This window comes from Calonectris borealis, chromosome 1 (genome assembly GCF_964195595.1).
Source record: "Calonectris borealis chromosome 1, bCalBor7.hap1.2, whole genome shotgun sequence".
In the NCBI taxonomy this organism is placed as follows: Eukaryota; Metazoa; Chordata; class Aves; order Procellariiformes; family Procellariidae; genus Calonectris; species Calonectris borealis.
The window spans coordinates 79143964-79165953 of record NC_134312.1 but is presented as its reverse complement, the minus strand read 5'-3'; the positions used below and the strand labels follow the sequence as shown (position 1 = coordinate 79165953).

At 42.3% G+C, this 21990-nt stretch overlaps 1 protein-coding gene across 8 annotated transcripts in view; it reads right to left on the bottom strand.

Moving 5' to 3' along the window:
• Positions 1–1068: 1068 nt before the first annotated feature.
• The window catches only part of FBLN1 (fibulin 1), an 83551-nt gene continuing 62629 nt past the window's right edge, over positions 1069–21990 (bottom strand). For all 8 annotated transcript variants that reach the window (XM_075162052.1, XM_075162060.1, XM_075162107.1 and 5 more), the window contains one exon: positions 1069–2219. In XM_075162052.1, the coding sequence (XP_075018153.1) occupies positions 2080–2219 (140 nt within the window). In that variant the 3' untranslated portion in view covers positions 1069–2079. The remainder of the gene's footprint in view (positions 2220–21990) is intronic.

Genomic DNA, 21990 nt, shown 5'->3' with positions numbered 1-21990 from the left:
GGTGTGTGTGTGTGGTGGTGCGTGGTTTCGCCTTTGCAGAAAGAAGTTTGTAAATTAGTTTGTTCATCAGTTTGATCTTAAAATTAGATTTCTGCTGTCCCAAAGTTCTTTCCACTGCAACTAAATACCATTTACAGAGGAAATAAAGGATCAAAAATTACAGTCTAGAAAATCAGATGGAAACAGTTTTTGTATTTTTGGTTCTAAGGCTACTTACTTTTCCTACACTGGCAAGAAAAAGAACTTGACGATTCAAGGAGAGTCTTCCATCCTCCTTTTCTTGGACTCTGTTAGCGTAATAAAACCTTTTACTTTCCAATCTAAATCAGAATTACATAGGCTAGTAATCCCTGAAGTCAACAGTATCTCTTGTACTTTGGAGTTTTCCAAAATCTCCATTAGTTAGTTGAATGATGAAGGTCACCTGCTATAAACATATTTGCTTCATAGCATTTTTCTGTGCAAATATGTAACTATTTGTTGAAATCATAAGGACTGTAGAGGTGGCCACTAACAACACTGAACATGTTTTAAGCTGATGGCATCCTGAAAACCAGGCTATGTATGGGGTTGGGATGCTCTGCAAGTGTGGGGGCAAGAGGGTATCCTTTAGTCAAATTCTATTTCTGAGAATACGTTCTCATAAAATCTTCATTTAAGGAGTGAGAATGCTGCAGGCAGAGAAGTTTCCCTGCCACAGAGAATGTAATGAAGACTTCTGTATGTACACAGTGAAGTTGTTATGGTCTTTTATTTGCAACGGATCAGAGAGGAGGGTCTTTATTAGTCTTATTGAAAGATCATTCAGGTCAACGGAAAGATTGCCTCAAGCTTCAGGGGCTTTTGTATAAAGGGAAGAGACAAATGCCTAGCACGCATAATGACAGATGAAATAGTGGACTGTTTTGAGTGGGGAATGTGTAATGTATACATATAATTAACTTGCTTACAAGAGATATATTTTTGTATATTATGCGATTTTTCTGGTAAGCAGAAACCATAGCATACATTTCAGTATTTCCCATCTGACTTTCTTTATTTCCTGATATCTTAACAAACACAACAAACTGAAACATGGAGCTATTTATTTTTTGTTCTGTAATAAAAAAGATACGTTACTTTGATGCCCAGAAAATACATTAAACATTCATTTATTTGTAAGAGTTTCATTATATTATTACATATGCCTTGGTTTGGTGCATAGGAAGTGTACAGTTTAACATGCTGATTTTATTACCAATTTTAAAAAGGTATGGAGCTTTACTCTATAATAGGCAGGAGATACAGGTCTGAGTTTCTCATGTATTGCTGAGTACAGATGAGATTGGAATTTAAGCAATATGCCTTATCCTTGTAAGAGGTTAATTTCAATGAGAGGTATTTGTTTAATTAGAATCAAATAATCTTACAATCAAATAATAAGTACAAAAAAGGAGTATTTTTTTGATATGTGCAATAGCTTGTTAGTGTCTCACTATTTCTAATTCCTTTTGCACTTCCTCTTATAGCTGTAGCTGAACCGTGCTTTTTAAATATCTAGGCTAAACTTTTCAGAAATGATTAGCAATTCTGAGTGCCTATTCAGAGTTATCCTCCTGGAGCCGAAATGCGAATATTTGGCACTTTCTGACAATCTGACTCCTTCAAGGTAGTTAATATTGAGGTGAAATTACTAATCCTTACCAAACTTCTTCCATCCAAAGATACCATCTATCCATCACAATGAACTCTGACATCTATTTTGTTCCACATCCTCAGTTGCTCTGGTTATCCGGCCAAGGAGCAATAGTTAAGATCTGCCTAAACGTTTAGAAAAGTTTTAAATTTCACTAGGCAGCTGAGCATTTTTACACACTACTTATTTATACAGACAACTACTACATCAGGCTCACTTAATTTGCTCCACCCTATGTCTAATCAACATAATAGCTTGTTATTTGTTATTAAACTATAAACCAAATATTTAAAAATAAAACAAAAAAAACACTATTGGGTTTTACAAACAAGTATATGACATAATAGTTTGTGGTAATGATTTAGGTTGGAGCGGTTTGCTTGTCTGGGATTTTAAATGCTCTCTCAAAACCAGTACTCGGAGACAAAGATGTGAACATTGACAATGTTACGATGAGATACCACTCCACCCATGACGTAGTTCATCTCCAGTTTCAGGATGGCATGGAAAGGTCCAACAATGGGCCTCACCTGGCGAACCACACCTGTTGGGATAGAAATAGGTTGCTGAGATTAATAGGGGAATCAGAAGGGTTTGGATGAGCTACACTCTGCTCCATTTCAGCAAAAGAAAAACTCCTCTTCATTTTCAGTATTACTGATAGAAAGTTATTTTATCTATTGGATCCATAAATGGCTTGCAAGAAAGTTTGAAAAATAAGAATAAAATATAACTTTTGAATCAAAATATCTTGAGAAGATCTAGAAAGAGCACTAAAATGTTGCTAATGGCAGAAAAGCTATATATTCTGAAATGAGAAATTTTTTTTACCTTTTATTCAGAGCGATAAACTCTTTAAGAAGTCTGCGACACTGCTTTTTGAGTAGGACATAAGGAGACTTTCTCTAGGTAAGCCAGCACACCCATTGCCGTGAGGGGTACATAAGCATGCACACCTGGGAATGCCATGCAATTTCTGGTACCGTGTTGAAAACCATATTTCATTTGGAACAGTAGAAATTATTTGTAATGGCAATTACGATGCAGCAATAAAATCAAAACTTTCCCTATAAATATGTGATAACACTAATTTGTAAATTGACAGTGTGTTGCATCGTGGACGGATAACCCCACTGGAAGCAATCGGAATAAAAGCAGGCGATTTTAATGAGGAAAGGGTCTGTCCCCTGTGTCACCTCACATGGATGGTGGCCATTCCCTCACCATCACTGGGGTAGATAATGAGGAAGGAAGTGGTAAAGGAGAAATGAGCTTTTAGGGCTCTTTCGGTTTGTTTTACACAGAGGAGCTCCAGTGCCAGGGCGCAGCAGGACGGGTACTGCTGGGGGCTGAGTGGTGAGGTCCTCAGGGGGGTGGCAGGGCAGGGCTTCTCCAGCCAGGGCTTGTCCCACCACCCCAGCCAGGCAGCAGGGCAGGCCAGGGGGCAGCCGGGTTCAACCCAGGGCCCAAATCACTGGGCAAGTTCATGGTGATGACACAGGGCCAAAGTCAAACTAGGAAGGCAACACATGGGTCAGGTCCAGAACAAGAAGACCCACAGCTGTGATGGAGCTGGAGACCAGCTCTCTTCCAGCACAGCTCAGGCTGGGACTGAAGCTGAAATGGGGCTCCTGGCCTCTGGGCAGGGGGGTGGGTGAGGACCCTGAGGAGGCCCATCTGGGCCATAAGGTCTTGTCAGTGCCTTGACACGATGTGGCTAAACAGAACAGCGTTATAGCTTCAGACCTACACAAAAGAAAGTCAACGTGAGCTTTGCCATTGACTCCAAAGGCTCAGGATGAGACCGTACACATGTTCTCACTTCACAGTTATTTTCTAGGTCTGGTGTCATTAGAGTAGGGAGCTACCAAATGGCTCACATCTGAAAGGATGTATCCAAAAGGTCAAAATCAGGTAAACCCGAGGTCAGCCAGTTTACCTGGGTAAACCCAGGTCTGACAAGGCGTTCGATTCAGAAGGAAATACATAGTTTAAGAAAGGATTCTTTAAGACGTATTCCTTCTGCATGCTGGGGATTACATTTCACAAGCAGGCAGCACACCAGCGCCTTCCTGGAGTCCCAGCCGAACTCCTACAGCAGTCCCCTACGAACACACTGGCTTGAGATCTGATGGGAGAGATAAATGTTTGCTTATGCAGGCTGTCAGCACCTTTTGCTAAGGCAGTGATGACATTACAGTTTTGTCCTGTTTAAATACCAACTAATATCTTCAGCGTGCAGTAAAATTGCAAACTTTTCACCACATTCACTTTGCTTGCCATATTTGATGAATACACATTTTAAGCATCCTTCCCCCTACAATTTATATGTACATACATACATATATATTTTTCTACTTTTTTTTTTCCCCAAGTGTTCTTGGCTACTCTCCTGCACCTTATAAAAACGACTGGGCTTGGCAGATGATATATTGAAAAAGAAAAGCCTTGCTAAAATTGCCCTCCCTCTAGAGTAGCATTTGAAGCGTTTTGCTAACAACACATCACATTATTGCAGGCAGTGCTTTAACTGACAACCACAGAAACACGCAGCATTGGAATCACTCAGTACTGGCAAGCTGTTTAACCCACCCTGTTAGCGGCTCATGCAGTGATCACCAAGCCTCAGATGGCAAAGGTTGCTGTTTCCATTTAGCAATCTTTTTATAGTGTTCTTCTGATGTGATGCAATTCCACTCAAGATGGTTTATGCCACAGTATGGCATCTATCCGTACATTTTATTGATGTAGCATTCAAAGCAATTAGTAACTTTCTCATTCTTGTTTGGGTGCATTCTGCTAATAGGCAGAAAAAACGGAACATTTATTTTCAAGGTGGAAGGGGCAAACACACTGTGATCCATGTGGCAGTACTTTTCCACACAGTTCTTTTGCTGCTGTTTTAAAATCAAGCCTAATAATGGTCTGAGAAGTGAATGCTGCACATGTTAAGGCAGCTATATTGAAGCAAGAAATTGAAGGAATGTATAAAGAAACACAATACTCTCACAATATTTATTTATCGAGTTCGTTGTGCCAATCTCCTAGATGGTCCCGAAATGACCACCTGTGCAAAAGAACTATTTCCCTTCCTCTCCAATGAAATAAATAGGATGATGCAGTCAGATGGGTTTGTGCTACAGCATGTGTATAAGGATGCAGTCATTCTAAATGGGCAGAAGGAAAAAAAAAAAGAGTAAGGACAAAACCTTGAAATGTTCTACTGGACAAAAGCATATGACAGGTTTTCAGCTCTTGGCAGATTTACTCATTGAGAGCTTTCCATTTTTTTGGTGAGAAGTGCTAAAATGGAAAACCTGAGCATTTTTCTCCACCAAACTCAAGGACAAATGCGGGTGGAAACCATGCAATAGCAAAGCTGCTCAGAGCCTGAAACTTGGCTACACATTTATCCATTTTCCAGTGATCCTGTTACAGTGGTCCTAGGACTGTTAGGTCAGAAATGCTGTTAAAGGCTACCTGCTATAATGCGTCACTGCCTTTTGATGCTACCTGTGTCTGATTCTCTAAGGTCTTGTGCCTTTCATGTCAGGTACGAGGGAGGCGCAGCTATTCCAGACCCAAACAAGGCCACCAGTAGCCTTGTGCCTACTCTCGCAAACAGACGTCTAAAGAAAAAGCTTGAGACTCAGGCCTGGTACATGTAATTCACGTACATGGCTCAATGCATCAGTCAGGATCTCGAGAGCATTTAGCACATTTGAAGATGCCATGTGTAATAATTCTGGATGTTTTTAAGCGACGTGGGTTTATCAGTTACTGCAACATTTGCATAAACATGTTGTTCCACTATGCCTTTTGGCAGACTAATGCTGGGTCCAGATTTGTGGTCTGGCATCCTTCAACATTTATAGCTGAATATTAAGTATAAAAACATACTTTATAGTGATAGGAAGGTTACAATTTTTAAATGTACTGAAAAGTCAGGAAATGTAGAAATTAAGCAGCTGCTTTTTGATCTCTTTTTTACCAGTCTAAATCCAAAGTAGCTTGATGGAGCCACTCAGATTTGACATGGGGATAACTGCAGACTGGGACTTGGTCCTGGATCCCTGTAGCAGTACACACTGTCCTGTGAGTCACTCTTCACAGGATGCCAGGAGAACAACGGTGTTGCTCATTACATGACCTGAAAACAGATGATCATCTGCTCTCAAATACCACCATCAGCTAGTCCTCTCTGGGACCAAAGCTGCAGACTCTACGGTTGGTAAATGGGGTGAATTTATTTAAGCAAGTTCACCCAAATCCTTTTCCAACAAAAATAGATTTCAGCTAGGTTAGTATTTTGCACAAGAAAAGCCAGGAGAGTATTTGTCTATATTAAAACAGGGTGAATCACTGATAATAAATGAACAAGGAGATTCGCACTGCCGCTGAATCCCATGTGCCAGGCAATTTCAAGCATCTGTGTTGTCTTGCCTACAGGCACATCGGTGCAAGCAAGCACTGGTACCCTCCGGTCTGATGTGCTGCTGTTGCTGTTTATAGTCTTTGGTTCATAATCTGTGACCCAAACACAGACTCAACCTACAGAAAACCCTACGTGTCACAGGCCAGGCAGACTACTTTCCATCAGCTCACCTTTGTTTGGTTTTGCTTTTTTGTTAACTGAGCAGAGATGTTATTACACGTCCCAAATCTGCTTGGGTATCTTCATGGTTTGATGACCTCCTTTTAGAAAACAATGATAATACTTCTTCTTCTTGCACACTTTGCCCTTATTGTTAACAGGATCTACGCCAATCCTTTCCATCTGCTGATCTGTGTATGCAAACAGCCTTGGCTTGAGAGTCAGTAAGTTTTTGGTTGTCACAGTTATTTCTGCAGTGATAGTCTGACCATGGCCCAGAACTTTTAAAGCTCTGTAATTAATACACTGAGCTGCTCTCTTGCCTTGTTTTTTCTTCTTTCATGTTTCATATTTCGATTTTGTCTAAGGTAAAAGTATGTCAACATGTGTAGTGAAGACATTAACCTAAATAATATATAATACTTATTTTCAAGTGAGAATAATGACAACAACCAACAATCTTAGAGCCACTGTCATTGGATTACTGAGGCTTTGCTTATCAAAGAAGATGGGATAAATAAGACAGCAAGGTTAATATTGTTAATCTTCCTAAGCCTTTCAGCAGAATTTCTATTATTGTAATCAGATGCCACAGGTATTCCTTGGCTTGTCCATACCTCTTTAAGATATCATTACATTTCTCTGCTTTGAAATATGTGACACCCTCAGGCAATTCACCTCTGTGTCTGGTTTCTGCTTGTATTTTTGCATTACGCAGCTGATTTGCTAAGAAGGTCCATTTTGAACTTAGGAGAAACACTGCTGTTTTGTTACCACATTAACCCATTCTGGATGACAAGTCCCCGCGTTATCATGCATTAATGTTTTGTCTCCAGAAATTCAGACTCCTGATTCTGACTTCTGTGCTAAGCTCACTGCCCACTATGCTGAAGGAGCACTTGCAGAACTCTTTAAAATATTTGTTTTTAAAAAAACTTTTCTTCTTTTTTTTCATAGAATCATAGAATTGTTTAGGTTGGAAAAGACCTTTAAGATCATCAAGTCCAACCGTTAACCTCACACTGCCAAGTCCACCACTAAACCACGTCCCTAAGCACCACATCTATACGTCTTCTAAATTCCTCCAGGGATGGTGACTCAACCACTTCCCTGGGCAGCCTGTTCCAAGGCTTGACAACCCTTTTGGTAAAGAAATTTTTCCTAATGTCCAATCTAAACCTCCCTTGGCGCAACCTGAGGCCGTTTCCTCTCATCCTATCGCTTGTTACTTGGCAGAAGAGACCAACACCCACCTCGCTACAACCTCCTTTCAGGCAGTTGTAGAGCGCGATGAGGTCTCCCCTCAGCCTCCTCTTCTCCAGGCTAAACAGTCCCAGTTCCCTCAGCCGCTCCTCATAAGACTTGTCCTCCAGGCCCTTCACCAGCTTCGTTGCCCTTCTCTGGACACGCTCCAGCACCTCAATGTCCTTCTTGTAGTGAGGGGCCCAAAACTGAACACAGTATTGGAGGTGCGGCCTCACCAGTGCCGAGTACAGGGGCACGATCACCTCCCTGCTCCTGCTGGCCACACTATTTCTGATACAGGCCAGGATGCCGCTGGCCTTCTTGGCCATCTGGGCACGCTGCCGGCTCATGTTCAGCCGGCTGTCAACCAGCACCCCCAGGTCCTTTTCCTCTAGGCAGCTTTCCAGCCACTCTTCCCCAAGCCTGTAGCGTTGCATGGGGTTGTTGTGGCCAAAGTGCAGGACCCGGCACTTGGCCTTGTTGAACCTCATACAGTTGGCCTCGGCCCATCGATCCAGCCTGTCCAGGTCCCTCTGCAGAGCCTTCCTACCCTCCAGCAGATCAACACTCCCGCCCAGCTTGGTGTCGTCTGCAAACTTACTGAGGGAGCACTCGATCCCCTCGTCCAGATCATTGATAATAAACAGAACGGGCCCCAAAACTGAGCCCTGGGGAACACCGCTTGTGACCGGCCGCCAACTGCATTTAACTCCCTTCACCACAACTCTTTGGGCCCGGCCGTCCAGCCAGTTTTTTACCCAGCGAAGAGTACACCCGTCCAAGCCACGAGCAGCCAGTTTCTCCAGGAGAATGCTGTGGGAAACGGTGCCAAATGCTTTACTAAAGTCAACATCCACAGCCTTTCCCTCATCCACTAAGCGGGTCACCTTGTCATAGAAGGAGATCAGGTTAGTCAAGCAGGACCTGCCCTTCATAAACCCACGCTGACTGGGCCTGATCACCTGGTTGTCCTGTACGTGCCGCGTGATGGCACTCAAGATGATCGGCTCCATAACCTTCCCCTGCACCGAGGTCAGACTGACAGGCCTGTGGTTCCCCGGATCCTCCTTCTGGCCCTTCTGGGATGAATCTGGGTCACTGTGTTCCTTACACCTCTTGCTGAACACTGCATTTGCATTTTCTCTAGAGAAAGTGCCTCTAACAGGGATCTCCACGGTTTGCCAGAAAGCAAAGCAGAACCAAAGAAGCTTATTTTCACACTGCCACTAGAAAAGGCTGGTTCGGGTTGGTAGAGAGGATGCATTGTGTTATGTTTTCTCTTTCAGAGGCGAAGGTCGCAAGATTTTCCACAGGAATTGATTCTCGAGTCTAGTCAAATATTTAAATCTGTATCATCATAAGAACACAGTACAGACATAAGTTGCACCCATGCCTCACAAAGAGAGCCTCAGATAACCTAAACTTTTAAGGACCCCCACAAAATCAAGCTGAGAAGTGTTAGTGGAGCGGGCAACGGATCAGAGGCTGAAGGGAGAGGCAACAGGGACTGGTGGTTACTGGGGAGCTGTATCTGATGACTGCTGGAAGAAGAGGGGATGTGCTGAAGTAAACCTCGTCTTGCCTTACCTGCATATGCATATGCAGGCATATGTATTTGTGTATATATAAACAATCCAAACTACTGCCAAATCAAAAATTGTTCTTCCAAATACCCTGTGGGCTGTGCTCAGGAAAATACAATAAACGCAGTTATCAAAAACGTGATCAATCCCCTCAACCACATTTCAAACTCTGCGTTAAGTAACACGCACAAGAGCTCTTTTCCTCTTACTACCTTCCCATCTCTTCCCCCATACACAGGATTACGGCTATATTGTTTTGCTCTGGTCTTCACATGCCAAAGGATAGTAATAAAACTAATTTTTTTTTCCTTTGCGCTCACAGCAAGCACACAGTCTCCTTTCTGTGATTCTTCTCAAGTACGTGGCTTTTCACTATCAGTTGAATCCAACAGCATTGCCCATTTTTCATTAGTGCAAGATTTCACACTTGACATTATAGGCAGGTACTAATTTAGCCAGTTTTTCTGGGAAAAAACAATTGATTTCGGAAAATTTGCTAATTTTTTTTTTACATTGTTTAATTGTATGATCTGTGGTCAGCTAAAAACTGGCCACAGACTGACTAATCTTGGGATGGATGGTGAAGAGTTACTGAGAGAGCATTGAAGTGGTGAAAAGAAGAACAATCCACTTTTCCGAATCTTTAATCTATAGTTAACATATTAATCCAGTCCTAAATAGAACAAAACACATCTTTTTATTCATTCTGAGATCTATTTTAAATTAAACACTCTGTAAAAAGTATCTAAAATAATAAGAGTGGGATATATACTTGAAATGTCAAAGGCAGACAAACGAGTCTGAGCATAGCTCATTGTTCGCTTTTCCTTCAAAATAAGAACACACTGCTATTGAATTTTTGTTTTCGTGTTTGCATCCTGGCCATGCATTATTAAAATTAACTTTCACAAATCAGAAACTAATAGGACAACTGAGAATTAGTCTTCATTCACTCTACTGACCATATATATAAAAAAGAATATTTTGCATTAGTTAGAATTATCAGCAACTTGGTATATGAAATATGATATGAATTATTGTGTGGAATACAGCTCCACAAGAATGTTAATATCAGCTCCATTGTAAAATACAGTCACAGACAGCAAAGGGTCTAAGAGCTGAGGAAAGCTAAAGAATCTCCTAGGATCTTCTTGGTAATTCTTATGTGTGACGATGTTTCTTTGCCCCTGATATGCAGCCTGTTTCACTGGCTGCCTAGCTCTGAGATACCCAGGCAATTGCTATTCAAGTACATGCCAGCAAGGCAGGCAGGACAGCAGGGTCGAAAAGCTGAGAAGGGTATGAGGCTTAACAGGTGAGAGGCAGGAATACATACTAGGGCTGAAAAATGCATAGCTTGTTCATGCAGAATGTAGGACATTTTGGTAGCAATACACTCATTTCTATTCCTCCTGAGATAGATAAAATCCCACGTGAGATGCATAAGAGCCCAAGCAAATCAGTTTTTCCCCTAAATTTCCTAATTCTCAGGCTATGAGTCTACAGGTCTGCTTGTAAGCGAAAGCTAAAGTCCATCACAAAATGTGCCCCCTTTGAAAAAAAACACAGGGAGGCTTGTCAAGAGAATGTGCTATTACGTGGTGAGAGTTAGTGCTGCCTGTTTTCAGACGGAACTTTCGGGATGAGCTGCTAGTGACACCTTCAAGAGAGAGATTTCAGTGACACAAAAAACACCTTATAATTTTTCCCCTAGCTATTTTCCTTGTGCTTTAGATGGATACTTGGAACATGAAATGATTAATTTGGAAAAATTCAAGTACCAGAGAATGTGGTGAGAGCTGTGGAGCTGGAGCCTAAACTCAACTGAAACTCAAGTAATTTATTGGGCTTTATATTAACTTCCAAATAATCTCAGCCTATGTTCTGAAGTCCTACCTTTGGCTCTTCCTGGATCTCTGTTTCCCCACAAACAACACTCTGGTCCTTTTTACAGCCTTGTCAGAGATGAATAGTCCTAGCTGCCACAACACAACAGTAACTGCCCTTTTTTAAGCAATGGATCTTTGGAAATCACAAAAATAGCCTTTAAATAGTCTGCTAGTCTGTGTCAGGCCATGGGTATGTATGATTATGTACAAAGGATGGACATAAGCTCTCCTCTAATGTTAGCAAACTTCTTTAATCCCATGTGGGTGTTGCAGTAACGAAGCGAGAGTTATCTCGGCCTCCTGGAACCTAAAGCCATTGCATGGCTATTAAAGGAAAGTAGCCCAAAACACTGGCACGCTAGTGGTAATGTGTGGTGAACTTCTTGTAGGGGAAAAGCATGTTTATGAGTTTCCCTTAAGCAATACAAAAAGACTGATCTCCTCATGTTAATGCAAGATCCTGGACTATAATTTCAAGTTTGCTTTTCTCCTCAAGGCCTCTTGCTTTATACTGCTGGCCAAGATTTTCAAAATCAAGAGTAAACATCTCAGATGCATCAGTGTTACTTAAGAGCCTCGTCCTAGTTTCAAAGAGATGTTCAGGCAATTAGGAAGTTTAGGACTAGGGAAATGATCGTTGCAGTGGCTATTTTAAAAGACAAAATTGATGGGCTCATTCCAGAAAGGAGCAAGAGAAAACAAATCCAGCCATGAATAAATGCTTCCTTGGATCAAACCATAGACAACGAGTTGCAGGTTAGGCTTGAATACCAGACTATCTCAGTCTACAACATGTAAATACATATCTACAGTGTGAAGCCAAAACTTATATAGCCAAATTGGTTTTTGGCTCAAAGAAGTTATGTTAAGATTTGTAAGAAAAAAGTTATTTCTTATTCAGTATTCATTACAAATATAGAAAGTTCATCAATAAGGTTGAAAAATAATTCACATCCTGGTCACAAACAGAAAACATATACTTTAGGCTACTTTATCCATTTTTTTTCTGTAAAAAGCTTTGGGGCTCTGCATATGTTAAAGTTTAATTAAATTCCTTTCCTAAAGGCTGCTCTTTATTCCAAAAGGTTATGCCAAAGTAATGATTTTCAGTGCTTGAATTGCTCTGCCAACATAGTTACTAGAGTACTTACTGACCTATACCATGCCAGGGGAGAAGGGAAGTGAATCAACTGTTGGGTAATTGCTTAATGTATCCTAGCTTTGAAAATATAATGCTTCAAACATTACACATTAGGGAATGTCTTACTGCATTTGGTAGAGTGAAAGCTGCAAAGTTTTTCCTTTTGTGGCAATCCAGTCCTGTCATGTTTTCATCGCCACAATCCAGAATCAGTATCACAGAATAGTTGAGGGGGGAAGCACCTCTGAAGACCGTCTGTACAACTCCTTGCTCAAAGCAGAGTCACCTAGAGCATGTTGCTCTGAGCTGTGTTCAGTCTGGTTTGCACGGCAAGGTTTTGGTAGCAGGGCGGCTACAGGGGTGGTTTCTGTGAGAAGCTGCTAGAAGCTTCCCCCATGTCTGATAAAGCCAATGCCAGACAGCTCCAAGACGGACCCACCGCCGGCCAAAGCTGAGCCCATCAGTGACAGTGGTAGCACCTCTGTGATAACGTATTTAAGAATGGGGGAAAAAACTGCTATGAAACAGCAGCTGGAAGAGAGGAATGAGAATATGTGAGAGAAACAGCCCTGCAGACACCAAGGTCAGTAAAGAAGGAGGGGGAGGAGGTGCTCCAGGTGCTGGAGCAGAGATTCCCCCGGAGCCCGTGGTGAAGACCATGGTGAGGCAGGCTGTCCCCCTGCAGCCCATGGAGGTCCATGGTGGAGCAGATACCCACCTGCAGCCCGTGGAGGACCCCATGCTGGAGCAGGTGGATGCCCAAAGGAGGCTGTGACCCCTTGGGAAGCCCGTGCTGGAGCAAGCTCCTGGTAGGACCTGTGAACCCGTGGAGAGTGAGGAGCCTATGCTGGAGCAGGTTTGCTGGCAGGACTTGTGACCCCGTGGGGGACCCACGCTGGAGCAGTCTGTTCCTGAAGGACTGCACCCCATGGGAAGGACCCACGCTGGAGCAGTTCATGAAGAACTGCAGCCCGTGGGAAGGACTCATGTTGGAGAAGTTCATGAAGGACTGTCTCCCATGGGAGGGACCCCACGCTGGAGCAGGGGAAGAGTGTGAGGAGGAAGGAGCAGCAGAGACAACGTGTGATGAACTGACCGCAAGCCCCATTCCCCATCCCCCTGCGCCACTCGGAGGGAGGAGGTAGAGAAAATCGTGAGTGAAGTTGAGCCTGGGAAGAAGGGAGGGGTGGGGGCAGGGTGTTTTAAGATTTGGTTTTATTTCTCATTACCCTACTCTGATTTGATTAGTAACAAATTAAATTAATTTCTCCAAGTCAAGTCTGTTTTGCCCATGACAGTAAATGCTGAGTGATCTCTCTGTCCTTATCTCGACCCACACGCCTTTCGTCCTATTTTTCTCCCCCTGTCCAGCTGAGGAGGGGGAGTGATTGAGTGGCTTGGTGGGCCTTCAGATACACCACTGGTGACCGGCTGCTAGCTGTGCTGCTGATCACAACCCTTTGAGCCTGGCAGTTCACCCGTTTTTCAATCCACCTCACTGTCCACTTATCTAGTCTACATTTCCTCAGGTTGCCTATGAGGATATTAGGGGAGGCGGTGTTGAAAGCCTTACTAAAGTCAAGATAAGCAACATCCACTCTTCTTCTCTCATCCACTAATCCAGTCATCTCTTTGTAGAAGGCTGTCAGGGTTGGTCAGGCATGATTTCCCCGTCATAAATCCTTGCTGACTACTCCCAGTCACCTTCTTGTCCTTAATATGTTTGGAAATGTTCTCTAGGTGGATTTACTCCATCACCTTCCCAGGACTGAGGTGAGGCTGACCAGCCTGTAGTTCCCTAGATCCTCCTTCTTGGCCTTCTTGAAGGTTGGAGTGACATTTGCCTTCTTCCAGTCCACAGCAACTTCCGATCACCACAATCTTTCAAAGATAATAGAGACTGGCCTCACAATGACGTTGGCCAGTTCCCTCAGCACTTGTGGGGGCACCCCATCGGCTCCCATGAACTCCGGTATGTCCAGTTTGTTTAAATGTTCCCTAATCTGATCCTCCTCCACCGAGGGTGAGTATTTCTTGCTCCAGATCTTCCTATTGCTCTGAGGGCTCAGGGACTCCTGAAGGCCAGTCTTATCAGTGAAGAGGCAAAGAAGGCATTAAATACTTCAGCTTTCTCCATGTCTTTTGTCACCAGGTCTCCTGCCCCATTCAGAAGCAGGACCACATTTTTGCTAGTCTTCCTTTTGCTGTTGATGTACTTGTAGAAGCCCTTTTTGCCCTTCACAGCAGGGGGCTGTGCCTCCATAGGGAGTCTCACAGGCATTATGTTCTTCCAGTCCTCTCTAGTTCATGACTGTGCCTCAAGGCACAATCTAGCTGTCAAACTGCAGGCACTTCCCAGACCACCAGATGTCTGCTGACTTCAGAAAGTTAATGTACACCTTAGATTCCTCCATCTCTCAAAAGCTAAATAGTCCTTTTCATTTTCTGTGGTTTGTTTTTTCTTTTTTTTTGTGAAAGCTATCTATATTTCTCTCAATTATTTGTGACAATAACTATGTAGACTCCTGCTATGTGGTGCTCTATAGTTTCTGATATAATCTGTTTTATTAATAAGTGGCTGTTCTTTGGAAAATGAAATATTTCTTGGTAATCATCACTGCAGGCATCAAATCATATACAGAAAAATAGCTCTGAAGATATCATTAATCCTTGAGCTGCCACACCTGACAAACATAAATATGGTTAAAGGATTCAGAAAAGTCATTAATCAAAATACAAGTACTGAAATAGATTTCCTCTTGCTTTGAAGTGTATTGCCCTCATAACATTGTGAATTAGACCTTCATTCAAGTTTGATGGTGAACACTTCACAAAATAAAAGATTCGGAGAATCGAGTTAGAGTTGGATGTTAACAAGGTTTCCATGTTGATGGAGAACTGCTTCACAGGAATGTGGCTGGCTATACGTATCTTTGCTGAAGTATCTGGGGACAAGATTTTCAAAAACACATACTTTTCAAACACGGACCTCCCAGATCTTTGTTCAAATTCCTAAGAAAATGGCCTAATTTTCAACTGTTGAGCAACCAAGTGCTTATACAATGCCTTAGAAGTCAATTTGGACACATGAAATTGCACTTTCATAAGCTACATGACTCAGGGCAATTTCACTGTTGGTTTAAGCTGATCAAAAATACTAGTCCTGCTATATCCTCCACCCCTTCCCTTGGATTAACACCTGAAAGAAAAAAAACCAAAAATGTAGCTTGCCGCGCAAGCACTAATGCTGGCAACAGGGAAAGGGCTGGAGTATAGGCAGGAGAGGGGAATTTCCCTTTTGAGCACCAACAAAGCTCCAGATCACTTAATACAATCCCAACACTCCCTATGAGGGAACAGAAGGGCAATGGTGATTTAGGTACTGTAACAGTGAGTATTGCACCAGTGGCATAAACAGGACTCCTAACGACTTGGGCCAGTTGGTGCAGTGCTGACCCCGGCGGCATGTTATCTCAGGAACAGGCAAAAATGCCCGTGTTCCTAGAGCAATTCAATAAGCGCTACCCAACAGTTCAGCTCAGAGCTGTATCCTTCTCGGAGAGGTATAGAAGAGGATCAGAGGTAGGGCAAGACACCCCTCAGAAAAAAAGAGGAGGGCCTGCGCCTGCGACCATAAGCAACAGCTCAGATCTCTTCCATGCTCACAGCAGCTGTTGACCACAGTAATCGTTTATAAACCTCGTAAAGACAAAGCTCTCATTTAGAGACTGTCCAAACACTTGTGTCTAAAAGCCTCCTGCCTTTAGAGTTTTCACGGAGGGTACAAGTCTCAGTTTAAGTTTAGCTAAAACTGTTCGAATCTGATTCTCTTTTTGCCTTTCATTTCACCTCTGAAGAAAAAAGAAAAAGGAAACTACAGTACAGGAGTTACATTTAGCATGAAAAAGGATCTTTCTGATTAGCCTTATTCAACAGATCAGAAATTCAGGATTCACTTTATTACAAATGCTATCCTTCAAACACTCAACGAAGTTTAATTTCATTAATACTTGGGCTTCTCTAGAAAGCTTTGATTGCTGAAATGCATCAAATAAAGAGGCAATAAAGAGGCCTCATGGTATTAATACATTTTTTGGCCAGAAACAAATGGTAAATATTTTCAAAGCTATTATCTGTCATGTTGGATCATATGGAGCCTTGGTATTATGAAAGAATTAAAAACAACCTTTGATTTTACTGAGGTTTGGCTAGTTTACAAATACTATGATCTTTATTAAGGATACCAAATAACTTCAGAGCGATGTGCTCTTATCTTGGTTTGGCAAACTTGAAGTGCTTTCAGATCTCTGGTTTGCCTTCCAGCCAAACCTCGCAATGGGTTTTAATGTTGACAATGCTGCGAAATCACTCATGCCTAAAATGCAATAACTGTACTTGAAGTGGCCTCATTAAAAAATAGTTTCCACCATATATTTTTTAATCCTTCCTGTTCCACCTTTGAGAACGTGACATGCTTTATGTAGTATAAGAATCTTACATATTACAAAAACAGGTAGAAAAACTTCAAGGCTGAATGTCCAAAATGTGCAAAATCACATATATCAGCCTCCTGATACTTTATTCCCGCTATCTTATTTACAGGGGGTTTAGTGTCCATCAGAGTACATCATCACATACATGCAATCTCTCCATCTAGTGAGAGTGGCTTAGTTTACCCTACCTGTCCCACCACCACGTTATTCAGTTTCAGCCAAGCTTTGATACAGTAGCATATCCATGACACCTGGGCGATTAATTATTGTAACCCTAAGCATTTCTTGGCAAAGAGCCACATTATGGCACACAGCACGATATGGCTCTGTGATTCAATTTACCATGGAAGAAAAAGTACCTAATCCTGAGGATTTGACATGAAAGCCCTTATATAGCCGCTCAGCCATCACCTAGAGGCGACAGCTCTGCTGGTATTGTTAGCAAAACTTCTGACGAGGGAAGCTTTCTGAATCTTAATGTGTGTTAATCCCTGACCAAATTCTCAAAATAAGGCTGAAATAAGGGGTCACTTCACTATATTTGACCCCTTTAAAAATAAAAGTTAGAGTGGGTTTTTTTTCAAGTGAGCCACGCATCTGTGCATCATACTGGGAAAGATTTATGATATGCCTTGAGTCTCTTGCCTTCCGCCTCCAGTTTTAGAGGGTGTGTAGGCGCTACGGCAGGAATGAGATGCTTGCTATCAACACACAAACTCGGGAGCAGCAGCAGAAGCAGCTGAATCAGTCGCACAAATATTTCACACTTGGAGAGCCTCAGAAAAGCAAGTCTCTGTCTACTCTAAACCAGGGCAAAGCACCTCAGAAGGCTGAATTCACACACACATCTTTCATAGGAATTGCTATAGTATATTTCTCGGTGTGATGGATTCAAAATCTGGCTTTATTTGCTCATTTACGTAATATCTCAGCCCACTGTTTAAAATTAGTACCAAAAAATGCATGCTACGTATTCTGAACCAGGGACCTTTGACGGTCCCCTTAGCTGTTCCCTGACTCAATCCATTTCTTTCCCAAGTTGGCAGGTTTTATACTTCATGCCACAGTTCACAAAACTTCGTCAGAGTTGCAGTGTTATTTATATGTCTGCTGGCTTCATGGAAACTGTAACCGAAGGTGGTCTGTATGAATGTTTTTGTAATACGTTACACTTTCCTACCCGAGGGGTGAGATGAACATTGATCAAGGAGGAGCGTTTGATTAACCAGATACTTGCAATGCGCTAGAGCGAAATTTGGCATTAGGAAGGTTGTTCCACTCAAGCACGAGACTCATTCTCACCAGAAAAGCACCTTCAGCATTTCTCAGATATGAAATGAAAATTCACCTCCTGCTCGAGTAGCTCGTTTGCCTCCAGAAGAGCTCTCCAGCCTGACATTTTTTCTGGAGGGGAGGGAGGGTGTTGAGAGATTTGACTACTGAACAGCACACTCATCAGCATCCCAAAAGGGCAGGTTCAGGCAATAAATCTAGGATCCCGTTTATGAAATGGCTTCTGGGCACCCTCGTCTCAAATGCATAGCTACTAATTTCGACAGGGCAACCTGGCATAGAGAAAAACTCACAAAATATTCTTCGCTGAGGGGCTTCTCTTGTGAAAGGGGCAAGCCTAGATTAAACCAGAACAAAGATACTGAAAGGGACTGTGTCTTTTCTAATGTAAGGCTGCAAGAGCCTGTCGAAAAACCTGCTGAATTATGTCCCTGCTCTGTGCTCCCTGTGAATGACTGGGCAGCATTGGTTTTGTATTGCCAGACACCATTGTCGTTTCATGCTAATGACATTATAGTCACGACAAAAGGTGGTTATTGTTGCTTACTTTCTAGTAAGAGTATCCACAAGGGGAGGTAACGTATGTGCTGAAATCCTCACCCCTGTGAACAGCAGAGCCCTCCTGGACGCCCTGGCTCTGCCTACACCTAGCCTCCATTTCCCCACAGAGAAGCAACTGGAGGTGAACTGCTACTTTCCGTATCACAGCCGTGCCAGGAAGCCCAGATCAGTCCGGGGATCTCATTATGCTAAACACCGTAACAAATGCACAGTAAGAGCCAGCCAGCCTCTGGCCCAAAGATAAAGAGTCTAGAGCAACAGAGGATAAGGGAGAAGCAGAAAGGAATGTGAAGGTACTTGCCCGGCACTGCAGAGTGGGTCCAGGGGCAAAGTTCAGAACCAAGTCTTTTGCAATCCAGTGACTCTGAACTTAATGTCACACCATACAAACATTTGCGTGGCGCACTGTGAAGAGACACTGGGAATGGCCAAACTGCTTAAGAGATGCAGAACTACTACTGTGTGCTAAGGATAGGTTTCCCAAAAAGTCAAATAAATCTCCAGTCTCCTTCTCCTGCCCCCAGCCAATATGGGATTTCTTACCGTATCTGGGTTTGTTTACCTTCTGATCATTTTTTAAAAGTCTCTGTGTAAAATTATAAGCAACCATGTGTAAACCGTGTAAAATTATAAGCAACCACTCATATCAGTGCATTCAAGCACCAGCACAACACCCCTGAGAAGCTCTATAGATACAAGTGAAATTTTATAATTGTATTGGCTCTGGATGCTTTTGATAAGAATAGCACCACTCTGCTTAATAGGCAAGAATATATGCTTAGGTTAGTATCAAATGCGATATGGAAGATTTCAGCCTATCAAAACTACTTTTAGCTGTATTATGAAATTTTAAAATCTTCCTGAAGTTTACCAGACTACAAGGTGGTATTACAGTCACCTAAGGAAATGAATGCATAGCTGCGGGGGAAAATGTTTTATAGTATCTGATAATACCTTAGGCATTGATAGGACATTTTTGTACAGGTTGAAAATGCATTCTTCATTTTTCACTGACAGCTGGTTAAAGGAGGAATGCAGTGAAAAGTCTATAAAAGCTTTAAAAAAAAAACCTGAATAGGTCTGCACTTCTGGTTTTCTCCTGCCCGTGCTAATAAATGATGTGCAGTTGTTAACAGTATCTTTTGGCTTCAGTGCCACTTTGGCCTGTAACCACACCAGGCAAGAGAGTCCTACAGCACTTCTTGAACCAGGAAAGAATGGGACTTTGCATCTCTTTTTAATACAATAGGGTAGAAATACTGGAGGCAACTTTTTCCACTATTCTTTTTCTTCAGCTTGCCTGAAGTCTACGCACTGCCACTCCAGCAGGCTGGCTTTCGTTCCTTCTCTTCCACTGGAAGATACTGTCTGTAGGTCAGCATAGCTAGTTTTGGAGTCTGTTCTTACTACTTTTGGCTCCTCCATGTCTGATACTGCTGATCATTGATTCCCATTTGATATATTTTCTTTCCTTGATTTTGCAATACTGTCCTTACCTCTTTCTCCTACCTTTGTGGCTGCTCCTCCTACATCTCCTTTGGGAGACCGTGTTCTTTCTTTTTCTAACACTCCCTGGGGCAGCTCTTTCCTGTTTCTAGTTTCTTCTTTCTCCTTCCTCACAACCTGCTCCTACACACTCTCATCTCCTCCTGTGACCTCAGCTGCTATCTCTCCATCAACAAATCACAAACCAGCCTGATTAGCCACGCTCCATCCAATCCGACATATTTCTCAGCTTCACTGACATCTCCTTGATGTCTCAGTGTCAACTTAAAGCGTTAATGGCTAAAACTGATGACCTGATTCTCTTCCGTCCACAATTCTCTGTCAGTGTTCAAGTCCTCACTTTTCTTCTGTAACTCCATCTCTAACAGCCCCTCCCACTCTCTAAACCATTACCAAAAGAAACCTGGACCTTTTCACTTTTCTTTAGTGTTACACTTCTGAGAGCATCTTGTTCCTTTCCATTCACACAAACACAGTTTAGATGCAGGTCCTTCTTAAGGCATCATCTCTCTTCTCGTTTGTGACAACCTAGCAAAAAACTGTTTTACTATTGAAGGACTTCCTGCAAGAGCATCTTGATTGATCTGTCCTTTCTCCCTCTCTTTTCCCAGTGCTCCCTCCTTTCTTTGAATCCCTTCATTAGTTTCCTCTGCTCTGACATCAAGTCAAGGTTTATTACACTCAGCTCTTTCAGTAACACTAGTAACTATTTTCCTGCTTTTTTCCATATGCTTTTATGCATTTCATCTCTCTCTGAGCTAGTCCATGTCTTTTCTTTAAAAAACAAAACCTCCCGTAGAGGTTTTCTATCTTTTCTCTTGTAGAGAAAATCTGTATTGTAGAGAAAAGATATTTGGTGATCTAATTTCCATTAGCAGATAAAATAGCTTTGATACTCTGGTCATTTCTCCTGAAATATTACAACAGAATGAAACATGCTTATTATTCCTTTTACCCATGCGTATATGATTTATTATCAGAGTAAATGTATTCTTTCCTCTACAATACAGGCAGCAAAAAAAAGATTAAAAAATAGGCTACACAGATTTGAAAGGCATAGTCCGTCAGTGATCATCAAGCATGATGGTCCAGCTGTGCTTTCCCAGAAGCATATAAACTGATGATTGCAGCAAGCTGGAACATTGTATTTGGAGAAAGATTCCTGTATACCTGTTTGTTACTGGCCTGTATGCTGGACACTGGTTACTGGGCTAGTTGGGCATTTGCTCTGCTGGAGTTCCTATGTTGCATCCCCACAGTTCTTATGTTCCTGTAACTTAATGGGATAGCCAATAAATCTTTCTGATGACCAATAAATCCTTCTGATATCGTCTATGCCCTTTGTCTTTTTCCACCCTTATACAAACCCTTCCCCTTTCTTTACAAGAGGGACTCGCTTTGTGAACTCCTGTGGACTAGTATCCCATCTTATTCATCTGGCCTGAAAACTTCCCAGCACTTTTATGGGAACACCTAACATTCTGATTATTAATAACAAGAAAAACGATATTATGATGAGAGCAGCAGAACCGCTGCTGGCAGAATTATTTGCAATCCTAATTTCACACATACAACATGCTGTCCTGAACCTCTGCCCCTCCAGGCAATATCAGCTGGGGTTTTGTTTTGTTTTTCCTTTTCCAATTCTGCTGCAGGCAGTTTACTTTGCAGCTTCCATCCATTAATCTCAAAGTACTTTTACACAGAGGAATTAATTAAGACTCTTACATACAAGAATTAATTAAGACAGTAGTAGGCATGTTTTATCATCTCCATGTTGCACATGGGGGAACTGAGGTGAAGAAAGAGTTGCCCAATTCTTTTGCAGAGCTGGGAATGTACTTAGGCATATATCATATCCTCTCAACCTGGTGTGTAAGAATATCCTTTCTCTCCTACCGTTGTGAGGCAGATATCCAGTTTACCAAGTAAAATACCATTGACACGCAGTCCTATTATTCAAAATGGAAACGCTTCCCTCAGGCGAATACCTTGGCCAGTCAAATTTCT